We start from the raw sequence: 18,489 nt of genomic DNA, 5'->3' as shown, positions 1-18,489 counted from the left end.
AGGAGATCTCCAGGCCCCACCTGGAGGCTGGCAACTATTTGTGGAATGCACAATGAGAAGTAACCCTCGGTAGAATGTAAATTGAAGAATTAAGAGCACGTAGCCAAGTTTGAATGATGGCTTGGCTGAGTATTACAAGCTTAACAAAACTGAATGTCAGTAGCATTATTGGCTATAACCAGCTCCTGGTAGAGATGAAGGAGAACTTAGCTTTAGGGAACGTCTTGGTGTATGTGTGTAAAATCCAGTAGCAGCTGATTTAGACAACCCACAAGGATTTTCAAGGCAAGGAACTAATAGTAGTGGCCTGCCATTGCCTTCCTCTGCATACTGGCTCCAGCATCTCTTGGTGGTCTCCCGTCATACTAACCAGGAATGGCCCTGCTTAGCTTCTGACAGCTGACAAGATCACACTGGCCTGGGCCCAGGTCAGGACACTCTTTTGGTAGGTATTGCTGCTAAATCTGCAACCAAGAACACGCTGATGTGAGCACTACTCAGCTGGCTTTGTGAACCACCAAGGCTACAAACTAGGTTGTTCTCCAGAAAGTGTTGGCATGAGCAGCAAGACGATCTGGCATTTTTGATTTCCCCTCAGTGGCTACTGGGGTTTTGAGGATGGCAACCTGTAACAAACGGAGGCCATACAATAGAATCTTCTTGGAAAACAGAAAGATCTTTATTAAAATGGCTAGATTCATTCAGAGTCCTTGTGAGAACTGATTATCAAAGTACAGAAAGACTTCAAGAGAACTCCTGCCCGGCCCACTCAGATTCACATACCAAGCCATGCCAGTCTGGGAAAAGCACCAAGCAGCAAATGAACAGAGGTTGATTTTTCTTTAGACCTCACTTTTGTTCCTGTGGGTATTCAAAGTGGTTTACAACATTTCCTCATGCTTCATTTTATCAGCTAGGGGCTGAGTCAAACTTCACCTAGTCTAGGAGGTTGAGTTCTCCAAAAATTGGGACATTGAGTTTAATAATATATAGATATCTGTCAGGGGGATGCATACCTGAGTAAACAAAATGAATTCTTGAAACTATGTAATCACCAGATACAACCACTCAATGCTCTTTGATATATGTAACCAGCCTGCTATATGCTATCACTGCCACCTCGTGCATTCTCTTTCCTTTGACCCACATGCTTTTATGGCACTGCCTGCTTTGTAGTAAACTAGACATCCCCTGCATCCTCTGTCCCTTGAGACAAGAATTATAACTGTTATCTTGTTGTGGGCAAAGGATCAGGTGGCTCCAGCGCTATCTGTTGCTGACTTGGGGCAGTCTCGATTCCAGAGGCTGGGAAGTTGGGAGGGGGAATCTGTTAGTGGATATATGGTTCTGCAAATGCCAGTTTCTTTACAACTGAACTTCAAGCCTTAAAAGTATGGGTAAGCCTACAGCATGGCATTAGCTCGGGGGGGGGGCGCCTTTGCAACTGGTATGCACCAGTGTAGGTGGCTAATGGTATGTGGGGCGGGGGCATGGTGGGGGTGCAGGGCACACATGTACCCCAGGCACAGTTCTTCCTTGCTACGGCTCTGGTGCTTTGATCAATAAGCGCTGCTGATCGATAGTTCAGAGTCTATTTATTGGCTTAAGGTTCCGAGACCTAACAATATGTCGTAATACTGATATGAAATTTCTTTATTTATTGAGATATATAGATCTAGCTTGTCCCCCTAATGGTGCCTTAAAGTGACTGATAACATTATTTCCCTCTCCTCTATTTTATCTGCACAACCACCACGTTGTGAGGTAGGTTCGGCTGAGACTGGGCTGCTAGCCTGAGATCAGCCAGCAAGCTTCCATGGCAGAATGGGGTATTCAAACCTGAGTCACCCAGATCCTAATCCAACTTTCTAACCATGCTCTCTCCCAGAGCCTCTGACCATGGACAAGATTATATAACCAAGAAAGCATATGGCATCTAAGGAGCTGAAGCCTTAATCTCAGCACTATTTTTTTTGTTGACAAATAAAATTCTTGGCTACAGATTAGTTTGATCAAAACCTGCAAGCATAAATGGACTTTTTTTTGTTGCTGAAAGCAAAAAATAAAACCTGGGTGAATGATCCCAATGGTCCAAGCTGTCGACTGAGCCGTATTGTTCCAATGCATGTCCGCTTTATGCAGGGTGCAGTACGGAGTAAGCAACATGTTCATAGCTCCTTACGCAAGAAAGTTTTCATAATCAATTTCACTGGTGTGTAATTGGTCATCCTGCAAAATTCGGGACATCTTTTTCTTTAAGAAGGCAGATGTCCGAGAGGCATTGTTTATAGTGTCTAGACCTAACAGAAGAAACTTTGCTGTCAATCCACCATCAAGCGCAATCACAAAGGAGAGCTTTCTTTTCAAGCTGCTCTTGATCTCAGAGCCACGAGCAAAATTCTCCAGGCAGGTCCCCTGGTGCTCTTCTGTGCTCTCTCATCCTGCATCTACGGTGGAAACACTGCAGGCAGGCATGCAAATAGAAGGCAGCATTATTGATTCAATGGGTGGCATGGCAAGGAGCCTCCTCTTCCTCCGTCTCTTCTTTTGAAACCATTATAGCTTTCCCCCCCCCTCTCCTCCGCTTTGTGGTCTCAGATGTTCTGCGAGGAAGAAGTGTAGTCAAATGAGGCGTAGGGTCACAGCTGCATCCACTTTCTGAAATGCTTCCTTAGCCGTCTGCAAAGCTGTGACAGATTCCAGGAGTCCTTGACCCCAATTCACTCTGCAAAGTTGTGCCAGCAGCTAATCTCCGCTGTGCCTTTCCAATGTAACACAGTTCTAGCAGCCTTGTTAGCTACTGCTTTGGCCATTCCTATCACAGAAATTCGGCCCACTTCCAGGCAGGTGGCAAAGGCCCCACCGGGTTTCTTGGGTCCTTTGCCTAGCTCCTCCACCAATTTGGGACAACAGGCACAGGTGGAGTCGGTGGAGTCCTCTGCAAACTTAGCTGCCTCAGGACTCACCTTTATTCCCAGACAGTCGTCTTTTGCCTTTTTAAAAATGTGAAAGTGGACAGCAGGGCTGCCGCAGTCTTAACAGTGTTGAAGAACTGGACAAGGGCTCATAGAGGGAGGGGAGGAAAATTACATGGAGGGGGGGGTCACCCTGGATCGTGTTCGTAAGGTTACCAGCTGGAGGTTGGTAGACAGGGAGGACAGGGACACCATAGAGTCCACCCTCCAAAGTATCCATTTCTTCCATTGGAACTGATCTCTGTACAGAGGTGTATCTAGGGTGGGGCATGCAGGGCACGTGCCCTGGGTGCTGCCTCTAGAAGGGGTGCCGGCTCATAGCAAAGGCCTCAGGCAGACAAGAGGCATAGTACAGGCAGCCTGGGGGCAAGAATGTGTGTGGGGGTGAGTAAGCAGAAAGCTCAGCATTAAATTGTACACCCTGCCCTTGAACTCCACATGGGGTTTGAAGGTGGGGCACAAAGTTCAATGCAGGGCAGTGCTTGCCCTAGGTACTATTTTCAATACTTGCACCCCTGTCCCTGTAGTCTGGAGATGAGCTGTAATAGCAGGAAATCTCCAGCCCCACATGGAGGCTGGCATCCCTATCTGTTAGTGCTGGGCAAGTTGTGTGATTTGCTAGGATATGGTCTTTGGTTTGGGTCCAGAAAGAATCTTATTCTGGGGGTCCATGGTGGCTCTCAGCAGCTCAAGAAAAAGGGATTCTCCAAGTCAGCCCATAAAATAAAAAAAGTAAAATAATTAAAACTAACAAACCATTTAAAAAACCTTGTTTCTACCTAAAAGTTCAAGAGTAGGTCCAACTCTAAATTTATTTCTTACTAATTAACAGATGACTGCAAAATTAACAAAACAGGAACAAGTGAGAGAAGGAAAGAAATGGGGGAACCAATTAAGGTTTTTGTTGTTGTTGTTGTTAAAGCCTCAGTCTCTCATTTCTTCTGCCTGCTCACTGAAAGGGCTTTGGAGGTCTCAAATGCTTTGTCACTCCACCAAGATGATTGAACTTGTCATGCAAAGGCAAAGAGGTCATTCCTGCCTGGAAGAAGCCTTTGATTCAGCCTTCACCCAGAGTGTGCTAACCACACACAGACGTTCAATTGGCTATCCAGCTGCTCACCCGTGGGATAGTAGATTTACTCCATGCCCATAAACATTCATTTCTCACTTAAGCAGGGGCAGGCTCGTCACTTACAGGAGCATCATTTATTCATGCTGTGGAGGCTGCAGAAAAGGGGAGATAAATGGGTGTGCTTTTTTTCCAGCCGAATCAGTGATGTTACACTTCTGGAAGGAGTCTCCATCCTCCCCCTCTGCTGTGCTTTGATCCAAAACTACTGCCCTCAAAACTTCTTCATGTGTCTATCGCCTTGAACAGAATGTCTGCAGCTGGGATGCCAACTCCAGCTTGTGAAATTCCTGGGGATTTGGAGGGGGAGCATTGGGGAAAATGGAGTTGTGGAGGAAACTCAGCAAGGGTCAAGATGCCACCCTCAAAAGCAGCCATTTTCTCTAGTCTCCAGATCAGTTGTAGTTCCAAGAGATCTCCTGCCCCACCAGTAGTTTGACATCCCGATATACAGCAATGGCATAGTGGTTAAGAGCAGGTGTACTCTAATCTGGAGCAAACTGTCTTCGGGATTCCCACACTCTGCTGTTTTTGAGCTGTGGAGAGTTATCTGGGGAATTCAGATTAGCCTGTGCACTCCCACACACGCCAGCTGGGTGACTTTGGACTAGTCACAGTTCTTCTGAGCTCTCCCAGCCCTCACAGGATGTTTGTTGTGAGGGGGGAAGGGAAAGGAGTTTGTAAGCCCCTTCAAGTCTCCTACAGGAGAGAAAGGAGGGATATAAATCCAAACTCCTCCTCCTCCTCCCTCCTCCCTCCCTCCCTCCCTCCTCCCTCCTCCTCCCTCCTCCTCCCTCCCTCCTCCTCCTTCTTCTCTTCTTCTTCTTCTTCTTCTTCTCTTCTCTCTTCTCTTCTTCTTCTTCTTCTTCTCTCTTCTCTCTTCTTCTTCTTCTTTCTTCTTCTCTCTTCTCTTCTTCTTCTTTCTCTTCTTCTTCTTCTTCTTCTTCTTCTTCTACAGAGAATAGTTCTTCTGGATTTTCAGTCCAGCCAAACAAAAGGACCCGAGATTATCTTCAAAAATGCCTTGGTGAGTTGTTCCTTAACATATTTGTTCATTGGTAACTTCACTCAAGATGTTTTGTTGAGCACTCCAATTATATCCTTCACTCTTGCCTGGGTCTTTCTCTTGCCGAGGAACTCCTCTTTCAAGCATCCAAGTGCCACTTGTGAAACTATCAGAGGGAAAAGAGGCAGTACCCAATCTCTGTGCTTGGATCCAGCTGAGACTGAACATTCCTCAGTTTTTCAAGTGCCCTTGATAAGCCTTTGCTTATCAAAGCAGATGGACACTCCCTAGCCAGAGCACATGGATCTGAGAGTCCCACCCTACAGAACATCCTTGGATCTAGTGCATATCACAATCCTACCAACCTCTCAAATTGTTGGTAATAGATTTTAATGTCATCTTTGTTTTGCTTGTATTCCTACAGCAGCCTGATAGCCCAGCTTTACCCAATCTCACTAAATCCTGGAAGCTATGCATGGTAGGCCATTGTTTGTACTGAGATGGGAGACCACCAAGAAAGTCCAAGGTGGCTATGCAGAGGAAAGCAATGGCAACCCTTTCTTATCTCTTGCCTTGAAAACCCTGTGGTCCTAGGATTGCCATGATTCGGTTGTGACCTATGTGTGTAAACTGCTTTTAAGTTGCAGCTGACCTGGGAGTTTTTCTGTTGGATAATCTCCTTGGAGAGATTACACTTTTGTATTACAAGCAGAGTGCACTGGAGGCTGCAGCGTAGCAGAAGCATCTCCCAAACATGCGTGTGAGCTTTGGCACAAAGAAATGTCGATGTCGTTTGTAGTTTCTAATCTAATAAAAAAGAGTATCATTACAGGCGAACTCCATCTCTTGGACAGAAAGGGTAGTATAGATAGGTTCACTAATCTAATCTAATCTAGCTAGATGGGTTAGATAGATAGGTTCACTAATCTAATCTAGCTGCATCCAAACCCTTTACGCACATGGTGCAGTAGAAGGTTAGAGAGCAAGCAGGAAGGTGAGCCGGAAGGAAGTCCCTGGGAGTATCAGTCTAACATCAAAGGGATAGTGCCAGCATGATAGAGTAAAAGTGTCAATCCCTAGGTCCCTGTCTTGCATCGGGCTTACTAGTAAAAACCCCTCGGTGGTAGAGGCAGGAAACAGCGTTAAAGTTCTTCACTTCCAATATTTTCAAGGATAGGTTGTTGTGGGGTTTCTGGGCTGTGTGGCCATGGTCTGGTAGATCTTGCTCCTAACATTTCATCTGCATTTGTGGCCGGCATCTTCAGAGGTGTTTCACAGCGAGACAGGGATGGTTTGCCATTGCCTTCTTCTGCAGTCTTCTGTGGAGCTCTCCCTTCCAAGTATCAACCTTGCTTAGCTTCCAAGATCTGATGAGATTGTTATAGTTCAGAATCAGTGTGTTTCCAGATGTTCATGGACTATAAATCCCATCAGCCCCATGTTGGCAGGGGCTGATGGGAATTGTAGTCCATGAACATCTGGAGAGCTGCAGGTTGCAGACCACTGCTGTGTTATCCCATTCCTCATCCCTGGTCGTGACTTGGCAGCACACAATTATTATATTTATTCCTTTGAGCTGCTCTGGAAATCAAATGATGGTTGAAAAGCAAGATACCCTTGATAAGAATGATGCGCAAAAGATGAAGGGATATACATGCATACCTGGTTAGTACATAGCTGACTCCAAAGAAGTCCAGATTATCTATTCAGAGGCAAGCAATGGCAAACCACCTTCCTTCATCTTTTGCCTTGAAAATCTTACGAGGTTGCCGTAAGTTAGCTGTGAATTGATAGCACTTTCCATCACTGCCGCTGCCACCACTGAAAAAAAATATCCAAGGAGGCGATTTTATGAGTGCTTCTGCTATTCGAGGAGCCCCGTGGAGCAGCTTGGTAAGCTGCAGTTCTGTAGTCAAAGTTCCGCCCTTGACCTGAGTTCAATCCCGACGGAAGTCAGTTTGAGGTAGTCAGCTCAAGGCTGACGCAACCTCCCCCCTTTCCAAGGTGGTTAAAATGAGTACTCACTTAGCTGGGGGTAAAGTGCAGATGACTAGGGAAGTTACGGCAAACCAGCCCCTAAATAAAGTCTGCCTTTCAAACATTGTGATGTGTCAGTAATGATCCAGCGCTAGCATAATGGAGCACCGTCACCTTTTACTCTGCTCTCTGAAGTTAGAGTTGCTCAAATACTCACTGGTTTAGCACCTGTCCCAAACTGGGAGTCTATTTTTTTTTAGTGACTGTCAAATAACAGATGCTCACCTGTTTGGCACACATCATTCAGTGCCAAATTAAACAACGCTGGTGACAGAGCCGAACATGATCACTTGAATTATTGGATAGAGCAAATGTCAGGATCCAATTGAATTGTTGGATAGAGCAATTGTCAGGATAGGGCAACTTCATGTATTCCTATTCATGGGAGTGGGGATGGCTCAGAGCTAAAGCATTTGCTTGGCAGGCCGGCGGCCCAAGTTCAATCACCCGGTTGGTCAATACTAAAAAAATTCCGGTAAAATTCTGGATTTTGTGCATTTTGGGGAACATAGTAAAATGATTTTGTATGCTCCGAACTCCGAATCATAGCTGATTCCGGATAATGCCCGAAAAATTCGGGTAAATCCGAAAAATTCTGGTCCGCTTTTATTATTTTTTTGTAATTTCTTTTAGTGTTTTATTATCGTTTTACTCTGCAGAGGGACGCAATTTTGTAAAGTTAGCAGCACCAACATTCTCTCAAGATATCATCTTCAGACTGTCTACTGATGATTTCTCCTTCCTTTGTTTGGTGCAGTTTGAGGAATTAGAGGGCAGAAGTTATTGACCCCTCAAAGGAGCAAGCCCCATCCCCCCATTGTTTCCCATGGAAGCTAACAGGGAAATGGGGGGGCTACACTTTTGAAGGTCCATAACTTGGGACCCCCCTAAACCAAACTTCACCAAACTCTTGGGGAGTAATTTCATAGGACAGTACGTGTATCGATAACCCTGAAATTGTGGTGACAGTAGCTCTAAAACTGCACCCCTCACAGTCACCCACAGAGAATTTCCCCCAGATTCGCAGTGTGCCTTGTAGTGGCTTGGAGTTGGTTCTGGAAAACCATTTACCCAGCCAGTTTCAATGGAAATTCCCTCTGTGGCTTTGAGGGCTGTGGAGTGCATGATTTCTCATGGTAACTCCACAAAACTTCTTCAGGAATTGTCTTCAGGAGAGTCTCTTTCATGACACCATCCAGGTTTGGTTGTTTCAAAGAAGGGGTTCAATGTTATGGGTAGGGTCCATCTCCCACTGCCCCCATAGGCAAAGTTCCTCAAACCTGGATGGTGTCATCCAAAGACTCTCCTGAAGATACCCCTGGAACACTTTTGCACTGTACCTTGATAAATGTGCACCCCTACAAGTCTCCACCAGAAATTCCCCATTGACAAGCAATGCAGAAATATACAGAGAGTTATTGACTCTTGGCATGCAGGCCAGAGGCAGAGATTTTACATCAGCACTACGAAGCGCGATACACCCCAGACATATCAGCACCAAAAAAATATCAGGGAGTCAGGTCATCAGGAGACTGTCCTATTGACAACCCCAAGCTTAGTGCAGCTTCTGGTTTAGGGGGGTGCAAAGTTATGGACCCCTCAAAATGGTATGCCATCTCATCCTCCTTAGCTCCCATTGGAAGAACAATGGGGGATAGGAGACCCTCTCTTTGAGGGTCCATAACTTTGGCCCTGAACCAGAACTGCACTGAAACCTCAGGGGTACACAATAGGACAGTCTCCTGATGATACCCTGATATTTTGGTGCTGATATGTCTAAAAATGCGCCCCTGCAGGCACCCCCAAAAATTTGCCCAAGATTCTGTGCTCCTGATGATACCCTGAAATTTGGTGCCACTAGCTGTAAAAATTCTGGTTTTCATGTTTCACCGCTCCTGCACATGAAGCCTGCTGGAGTGAGTGAGCGGTGAAACACGCAAACCAGCATTTTTAAAGCTAGTGACACCAAAGCTCTCAAGGAACATCAGTCAGGAAGACTGTCCTGATGATACCCCCCAAAGTTTGGTGCAGCAAGCTGGTTCAGGAGGAGCCAACGCTATGGACTCTTAAATGTGTAGCCCCTCATCCCCTATCAGCTCCCATTGGAAACAATGGGGATAGTTGCACTCCCCTTTGAGGGGTCCATACCTGGAACCAAACTGCAATTCAAACTTGGTGGGCAACATCAGGACAGTCACCTTGATGATACGCCCCTGATAATTTGAAAAAATGCCGATACATCTCAAAATGCGTCTCGCATGCTTAGTAATTTGCTCAGGATTTGCCTAAAGATTCCAGCCTTGCAGTGACTTAAGTGCTGTATTGCTGTCAATGGGGAATTTCTTCAGTAGAGAGGAGCCGTGAGGTGCACATTTCTGAAGGCATGGTCATTGCAGGGGTCTTCAGGGTATCTTAGGGAGAGTCTCTGAATGACACCATCCAGGTTTGGGGAATTTTGCTTCAGGGGTGGCATACCTCTATGGGACTCCAAAAGGGTAGGGCCCCATCTCCCACTGCTGCCCCCCCTGGAAGTAAAAGTTCCCCAAACCTGTAGATGTGTGTCAATCCAGAGACCTCTCGAAGACTCACCCCTGAATAAGCCTTTGTGTGTGGGTTTACCATGAAAAAATGTGCACTCCACAGCCCTCTTCTATCAGAAATTCCCTATTGACAGCAATGCAGCTAAGTCACTGCAGAACAAAGAATCTTGTGCAAATTTCTGGGGTGCCTGCAGGGAAAATCTGCATTTGTAGATCTGTATTGGTAACTAATATTTCAGTGTATCATCAGGGAGACTTTCCTGATGATGCCCTCCAAGTTTGGTGCAGTTTAGAGTTCAGGGGGGCCAAGAAGCCATTGTGGACCCTCAAAAGTGGGTAGCCCTGATCTCCTTAGTCTCCCATTGGAAAGAATGTGGGATAGGGATGACATTCCCTTTGGGGGTCCAAAGCAACTTTGGCACCCCCAAACCCTTTCGTAAGCACTGGGTAATTACTCTTCTTGAGGGAAACATCAGGACAATGATCTCCCTGATGATACCCTGAAATTTTGGTGTCGATATGTTTAAAAATGCGCCCCCTGCAGGCCAAAACGTGAAAAAACACCAAAAAATAAAAACGCAATTCTGCTGGTCCATGGGATTTGGATCCATGGGATTCGGATCTGTTAAGATTCGGACAGCTCAGATTCGGAACCTGCTCGTCCGAATCCGTCCGAATCCGTGCAGATTCGGTAAAAATCCAGATTCGGACTGTCCAAATCTCCAACCCTAATTTCCAGTTAAGAGGATCAGGCAACAGGTGATGTCAAAGGCTTCAGTCTGAGATGCTGTCGGTCTGAATAGACAATACGGACTTTGATGGTCTGATGATCTGGTACGCTATAAGGCAGTTTCATGTGCATTTGAGTGTGTGAGATTCCCAGCAACAGTGCAACACAGTTTGGGGCTGAGCTCGTGAGCTTTCCACAAAGGAATTTGGGTATTTGCAGGGTTGCATGCCCCCAGAAATTGATAGAATTAGCTAGGGTGGGCCTAGGCTTCCTGTTTCAGTCTCTCTAAATCATAGGTGTCAAACTCGCGGCCCTCCAGATGTTATGGACTACAGTTCCCATCATCCCCTGCCAGCATGATGCTGGCAGGGGATGATGGGAACTGTAGTCCATAACATCTGGAGGGCTGCGAGTTTGACACCTGTGCTCTAAATTAATAAGCCGCCCTTACGGGGAACAGGAAATATGTGCAGGCGACTGATGTAAAACACGGACTGCGATATTAAACAGATTGATAAAATGTAATTTATTGGCTTTTATCGTTTTTTAATTTCAGAGGACAGGTGAATCCATGAAGCTGCCTTCTTCTGGGTCAGCTCTTGGTCCATTAAGGTAAGTATTGTCTGCTCTGACTGGCAGTGGCTCTCCCGGATCTCATGTCAAGGTCTTTCACAGCCCTGCCCGCCTTATTCTTTTAGCAGGAGATTTCAGGAATTGAATGCCAAGCGGATGCTCTGCCACTGAACTGTGGTCCATCACTAACCATTGACATGGTTATACTGTCCTTTCAAGCAGTTCAAGGTGAAGAAGAAGAAGAAGAAGAAGAAGAAGAAGAAGAAGAAGAAGAAGAAGAAGAAGAAGAAGAAGAAGAAGAAGAAGAAGAAGAAGAAGAAGAAGAAGAAGAAGAAGAAGAAGAGGAGGAAGATGACGAAGAAGAAGAAGAAAGAAGAAGAAAGAGAGAAAGAGAAAAGAGAAGAGAGAGAGAAGGAAGAGAAGGAAGAAGAAGAAGAGGGAGAAGGAGGAGGAGAAGGGGGAGGGAGGGGAGGAGGAGGAGGAGGAGGAGGAGGAGGAGGAGGAGAAGGAGAAGGAGGAGGAGGAGGAGGAGGAGGAGGAGGAGGAGGAGGAGGAGGAGGAGGAGGAGGAGGAGGAAGGGGAAGGGGAAGGGGAAGGGGAAGGGGAAGGGGAAGGGGAAGGGGAAGGGGAAGGGGAAGACGACGACGACTTGGATTTAGACTCTGCTTTTCTCTGCCACAGGGAGTCGCAAAGCAGCTTCCAGCTCTTTCCCCTCCTCACAACAGGTACCTCGTGAGGTAGGTGTGACTGAGGGAGTTTGGAGAGAACTGTGACTGGCCCAAGCTCACCCGCCAGGCTTTGTGTGATGGAGTGGGGAATCAAACCCAGTTCACCAGATCAGAGCCTGCCACTCATGTGGACCAGTGAGGACTCAAACCCATTTCTCCTAATTGCGAGTCCACCACTCTTAACCACTACATCCCACTGGTGGTGGTAAAGACCTTATTTCTTTGGGGGGGATCAAGAGGGCATGCCCCCGACCGTTTTACTTTGCTAGAAAATGGTACTGGTTTTTCGTTGGGCAGCACTTCATGTCTGAGATGTTTAATGACCGCTGCTAGTTCTGATGCAGTTTCAGCAGGTGAATAGGCCGTTCTACAAGCACTAATTGAGTAAATACCTTGAATTGATTGACAGCTTTTGTTTTATTCCACTGGGCATTTCCAAGACCTGCCCTAGATACAGCCGGCCCATGCTGGGAGCTTTGAACACTCCCAGCTGGACCTGCTTACAGAGGGAAAAAAATAGGTCAAGGGATAGATAAAAAAATAAACACAATAGTGAAATAACATAAAAATTAATAGCGTATCCAGCCACCTATTCACATAAGCTGAACTTGTTCCTTCCCAGTATAGAAATGTGGGTTTTTTTTTCATTAGAAGCACAGATAGTATTTTAAATTGGCTCAGCCCTGCATGAAAACCACCTCTGGGACAAAAGGTTGCTTCTAGACTGTATTGGCAACATTGGTTGATGCCCTGTTCCTGCTGTAGACTCCCCAGAGTTATTCTTCACAGTTCCTGCCTACCGGAAGTAGCATTTTGTGGGGCTGCAGTGGGCAGGAGGAAGCAGGAAAGTTCACTTTGGCCACTGGAAAATTTCGTTTGCATCCAGGTCGGAACCCAGGGTTGCCAACCTCCATTTGGTACCTGGAGAACTGCTGGAATTACAGCTGATCTCCAGACAACAAAGATTGGTTCCTCTAGAACAGAGGCATATCTAGGGAAAATGTAGCCCAGTCAGTGTATGGGCCCGGGGGAAAGGAGAAAGGGTATGGGAGTTGATTTTCTGCCCCCCATATGACTAAATGGCCATAGCCTGGGGATGTTTGACCCTATATGTCCCCCTGGGTGGTACGCCCCTGAAAAAGTGGCTATTTTGGAGGGTGGACTCTGTGGCATTATACCCTGCTGAGGTCCTTCCCATCCCTAAACCCTGCCCTCCCCAGACTTCACATCTAAACTTTCCAGGTAGATGAGCAGTGCCTCCAGAAGTTGGTAGGGCTGGATGCAGAGAGCTGCCCATGGTATTTTTCCTTAACCAGAAAACCAAAAGACATTTTGACTAATGTGGTGGGGGTAGACTTTGTGAAATTTTGCTCCCACTTTGGCTTAACCAAATATGCAACCTCAGGTGACTATACCCATGTATCAGTGCACGGTAATAGTACTATAGATTACATACTAGCCTCTCAAGCAAGTTTTGAACAGGTTGAGAGCTTTCAACTTTCCAGGTATTTCCTAGTCCAGAGCTGGCAACTTTATCAGAATCTACAGCTCCATCTCACAGTGGTCTGCATTAAACAGACACTTATAACAGCTGAACTTCCATCTTCTTCTCTTCATGACTGGATTTACACAGCTCATTTCAATGTCCACGATCCCAAGGTCCAAGTATAATTTCCTTGGACCTGTTCGAACTTTGAAAAATCGTATCTTCTCCTGACTCCAACATGTCCATGCAATCTCACGAGATACAGAAAAAAATGTATATTTTATTTCTGGAAAGTCAAGGAAGGCGGGTAGGGTTGCCAACTTCTTGAGAGGACCTTAGGATCTCCTGATATTACAATTCATCTCTGGATGACAGAGATCATTTCCCTTGGAGAAAATAACTACTTAAAAGGGTGAACTGTATGGAATTGTACCCCAACCCAAACCTGTTTTACCCAGGATCTACCATCAAAATCTCCAGGTATTTTCCCATCCAGAGTGAGAAAATTTAGGGGAGGGGGTCCACCAAACTTTTCCTTCCTAGCATTCACAGACACCCCCCCCCCAAAAAAAAAATGTAAGAAGAAATGGTGTTGAAAGCATTCTTTGGGTCTTCTTCTTCTGCCCACCTCTACTCCTGAGCTCTGGAACAAGAAGAAGAAGAAGAGTTTGGATTTATACCCCCTTTCCTCTCCTGTAAGGAGTTTCAAGGTGGCTTACAATCATCTTCCCTTCTCCTCCCCACAACAGAGTGGCTGAGAGAGTTCAAGGAAAACTATGACTAGCTCAAGGTTACACAGCAGCAGTGGTGGGATCCAAAAATTTTAGTAACAGGTTCCCATGGTGGTGGGATTCAAACTGTGGTGTAGCGCCAATGGGGCTGGGCGGGGCACGACGGGGGTGTGGCCGGGCATTCCTGGGCGGGGCTGTGGCAAGGACGCAGCCGCTGCGCTGGTCCTTGGGCGGGAAACGAATGCACGCAGGGCAGGCTGCCACGCACGCCGGTGCACCTCCTGCTAGACTCCTTCCAGTTCTGCGCGCTACTGCTGAGTGGAGGGGCGTAACTAAGGCCAAAATCACGTGGCAAAATCACCAATGAGTAACCCCCTCTCAGCACACACAAACAATGAGTAACCTACTCTCGGGAACCTGGAAGAACCTGCTGGATCCCACCTCTGCCCAGCAGGTTTCATGTGGTGGAGTGGGGAAACAAATCGGGTCCACCAGATAAGAGTGCATTGCTCATGTGGATGAGTGGGCACTCAAACCCGATTCTCCAGATTAAAATCTACTGCTCTTAACCACTACACCACACAGGCTCTCAAAGATACTTTGAAAATGGCATTTTCACTCCCTTGCATGCCACCCCTTACTCTCTCCTCTCCCTCCTCTTCCCTTGCATGCCACCCCTCCCTCCCTCCCTCCCCTCCCTCCCCTTCTGCTAGGGTGGGTGGGCCATGTCCAGATGCCATCCCTCCCTCCTCTCCCTTGCACTACCACCACCTCAAGCTCCCTTAGGCAGAATGAAAATATAGGAAGTTTTGGGGGGAGCCATAACTTGGCAGTAGAGCATTTCTTTTGCTTGCAGAAGAAAGCTCCCTGATATCTCTAGTTTAACAAGGCTCAAGTGATGGACAAGACCTCTACATGATTCCCCAGAGAGCTGCTTCCAGTCAGAGCAGACAATACTGACCTTGATAGATCAAGAGTCTGTCTCAGTGGAAAGCAACTTCATGCATTCATTGAGCTGGACCGATGGATCCTCTTGATTTAGCCAAGAGTTCTTCTGATGAGTCTCATGTTCATGAACTCTAAAGTACAATTCTATAGCATATTCAACAGGGAACATGAAAAACCATGTTTTGCGGAGCTCTGAACTTCTTGCAACTTAGAGAACATATCTCTTCCCCCCCCCCACACACACACCCCTTCCTCTTAAGTATTATTATAAAACATGTCCAACTTTCCACCACCAAGGAACTCCATGCAATCATCTTCCTTTGGTTTCTTCCCTCCCAACTAGCCAAGCAGAGGAGAAAAATGATTTCGATGATTTACAACGCTTCGGAAGGGTTGGAAAAAGCAAAGTAAATAATAAATCAAAACCGGCAAAAGGAACAAGAATGCATCCATCTTTTATGAGCTCTATTCACTTCTGCATGTACACTTCAGACATAAAAAACAAATGCGCCACGCAAAGTTGCTGCCGCTTCAGAAGTGTCTCTGCCCAGTAGTTTTTGGAGCAGTTCCAAACTACTTGAAAGCAAAGGCATGCCACGCTGGCGCCCTTGACAGAGGAGCACAGAGCCATCTCTCGTCTTCTCTTCTTCCTTATCAGCACTGCCTATGTCAGGTGACATGAAGAAGCTGATGAGGGCCTTGTATCAGAGACCCAGAATAGCCATGATTCAGGATACCTTCTTACATTTAACAGGGACCACCTTCTAGTCCCATACCCTTATGAAACATTGAAGGGTAACCATCTCTCTAGGACTTATATCTGCTGTGATTGCCAGAGAGCAACTGTAGAAGAGTTGTTAGAACAGAGATAATCTGTTAGAACGGAGATACTCAGCAGCTTGGGATCTTCAATGCACCACCTGTGACTTTTCTGAACAGGGCCACATTAAAGTTCTCATAGGCTCTGAACATTGCCCTGATGTTACCACCAGGGACAGTCAGACATCATTTCAAAAACTTTCCTGTTGACCTCTATGGACCCTGAAGTGTGCATATCCATTAAAAAATGGAAGTAATTTTTTTTTCAATTCCTTAGCCCTCTTCATATTTTAACATGGGATATGGTAAGATGGGGAAAGGCACAAAGCAGAGAAGAAGAAGAAGAAGAAGAAGAAGAAGAAGAAGAAGAAGAAGAAGAAGAAGAAGAAGAAGAAGAAGAAGAAGAAGAAGAAGAAGAAGAAGAAGAAGAAGAAGAAGAAGAAGAATGTATCGCACATGAGAAAATAAATACCTTTATTTTGAATGTTTGTTTTTCTTCCCAATTCCTGCAATTTTTTTTGTTAATCTTGATTTTTGCAGACTCTAGAATTTTCACAGGCCCTAGGCCAGTGGTGGCAAACCTTTGGCACTCCAGATGTTATGGACTACAATTCCTATCAGCCCCTATCAGCATGGCCAATTGGCCATGCTGGCAGGGGCTGATGGGAATTGTAGTCCATAACATCTGGAGTGCCAAAGGTTCGCCACCACGGCTCTAGGCACTGTGCCTTAAGTGCCTAATGGATAAGGTGGCCCTGCTTCTGAGCACTGTTCTCCAGTGGGGCACCTGCTTCATATTTCACGGAAGTGGGAAAAGCTCTTGCTTCATGGGACTTGTGGTTGGCAGTGGCTCCCACCTTGAACTAGCCAGGTCAAGACGAACAGATAGGCTTGTGAGCTACCTTAAGGTGAAGGCCTTATCTAGGAATGAAAGTGAATGTGGCTAGTTTTGTTCAGGGTAATTGTGAATATGGGAAGAACGGTGGCATGGTATGGCCTGATCTTATCAGATCTTGGAAGGCAAGCAAGGGCAGGACTTGGAAGAGAGGCCACCAAGGGAGGCTCTGCAGAGCAAAGCAATGGCAAACCACCTCTGCTTCTCACTTGCAGTGAAAGTCCATTACAGGGTCACCATACATTGGCTGCCACTTGACAGCTGTTTACATACACACACCCCATTTTGAATGTGACTCTCCATGATCTCAAAAAGGATATTGAAGAGATAGAAAAAATGCAGAGAAGGGCGACGAGGATGATTGAGGGACTGGAGCACCTTCCTTAGGAGGAGCAGCTGCAGCGTTTGGGACTCTTTAATTTGGAGAGGAGGCGGCTGAGGGGGGATATGACTGAAGTCTATAAAATTATGCATGGGGTAGAAAATGTTGACAGAGAGAATTTTTTCTCTCTTTCTCATAATACTAGAACCAGGGGGCATCCATTGAAAATGCTGGGGGGAAGAATTAGGACTAATAAAAGGAAACACTTCTTCACGCAACGTGTGATTGGTGTTTGGAATATGCTGCCACAGGAGGTGGTGAGGGCCACTAACCTGGATAGCTTCAAAAGGGGCTTGGACAGATTTATGGAGGAGAAGTCGATTTATGACTACCAATCTTGATCCTCTTTGATCTGAGATTGCAAATGCCTTAACAGACCAGGTGATCGGGAGCAACAGCCGCAGAAGGCCATTGCTTTCACCACCTGCATGTGAGCTCCCAAAGGTACCTGGTGGGCCACTGCGAGTAGCAGAGAGCTGGACTAGATGGACTCTGGTCTGATCCAGCTGGCTTGTTCTTATGTTCTTATGAGCTGCCAAAAGAGCCTGGGTTCATTTGCCATGAAAACCCACTAGGTGTCCTTGGGACTGTCAGTCTTCCTTAGTCTAACTTGCATCTCAAGATACAACAGAACATGGGAGAGAGTCATGCATGCTACCCTGAATTCCTTGAGGAAGGGTAAAAGAGTAAAAACAAATGGCATAAATACAGCCCACCAAGGACCTGATAGCATCATGGAATATTTTCCTCAAACCACAAGTAAAAAATTAGGACCAAAAAAGAAATCAGGTTTATCCCAAGTGGAGGAGGAGGAAATCCTGTTTTTATTGAGGAATTTTTTTTTGCTTTGCTATTGAATATGCAATAGTTTGAGGGTTTAATGGTGTGTATGAGCAAATGGAAGTGGACAAATGAATTTGGGTCTTTGGGATTGGGGGGACATACAGATGTGTGTAATTACACCTTGGTTTATGGCATCAATTTTGGGCACAAACTTTTCCCAATGCAAAGGGGCTAAAGGGAATGCTTTGAAAGGGAGATGGAGAGATTCTCCAATGTGTAATAAAATGGTGCTTGGCTAGAAGTGCAACTCAGAGAATCTCAGGGAAGAATGGGGGCAGTTTTTCAAAAAAGAGAACCACAACCACAGTAGCCAATCAGGGCAGACTGAGCAAAGTCATGTGGATGAATTAGCAATAATGCAATCGGTCACATCATTGCTAGAGCACCTGCACACAAAAAAGAGAGAAAAAATCAGGAAAGGGGGCGGCATTCAACACGATTCTTTTGCATGTCATGGCTTATGTGACACCCCATACTGAAGAAATGGCTTCCTGTATGGACAAGATGAAACTGGCTAAACAGAAGAAACAATGTTGCAAAAGGAGGTGTGTGCACAAAAATCATGAAAAACAATTTTTCAACACCATATATAATACGGGGTAAATGGTGTGAGCAGAAAAAGTCTGTATATTGTTAAATCAAATTGCCCATAGTTTGGCCAGAGTCT

General features: G+C 46.0%; 1 protein-coding gene across 1 annotated transcript in view; it reads left to right on the top strand.

Moving 5' to 3' along the window:
* LOC125435431 (cilia- and flagella-associated protein 251-like) overlaps window positions 1-16,569 on the top strand; it is a gene marked incomplete at its 5' end in the record, with an annotated part of 93,855 nt that extends 77,286 nt beyond the window's left edge. The window contains 4 exons of the mRNA XM_048501631.1: window positions 11,240-11,396; window positions 11,450-11,562; window positions 16,021-16,149; window positions 16,550-16,569. Of these exons, the coding sequence (XP_048357588.1) occupies window positions 11,240-11,396; window positions 11,450-11,562; window positions 16,021-16,149; window positions 16,550-16,569 (419 nt within the window). The remainder of the gene's footprint in view (window positions 1-11,239; window positions 11,397-11,449; window positions 11,563-16,020; window positions 16,150-16,549) is intronic.
* Between the last annotated feature and the right edge of the window lie 1,920 nt (window positions 16,570-18,489).

Source organism: Sphaerodactylus townsendi, linkage group LG06 (assembly GCF_021028975.2).
Source record: "Sphaerodactylus townsendi isolate TG3544 linkage group LG06, MPM_Stown_v2.3, whole genome shotgun sequence".
In the NCBI taxonomy this organism is placed as follows: domain Eukaryota; kingdom Metazoa; phylum Chordata; class Lepidosauria; order Squamata; family Sphaerodactylidae; genus Sphaerodactylus; species Sphaerodactylus townsendi.
The sequence above is the reverse complement of the archived record's forward strand: the minus strand, read 5'-3'. Positions and strand labels throughout refer to the sequence as shown.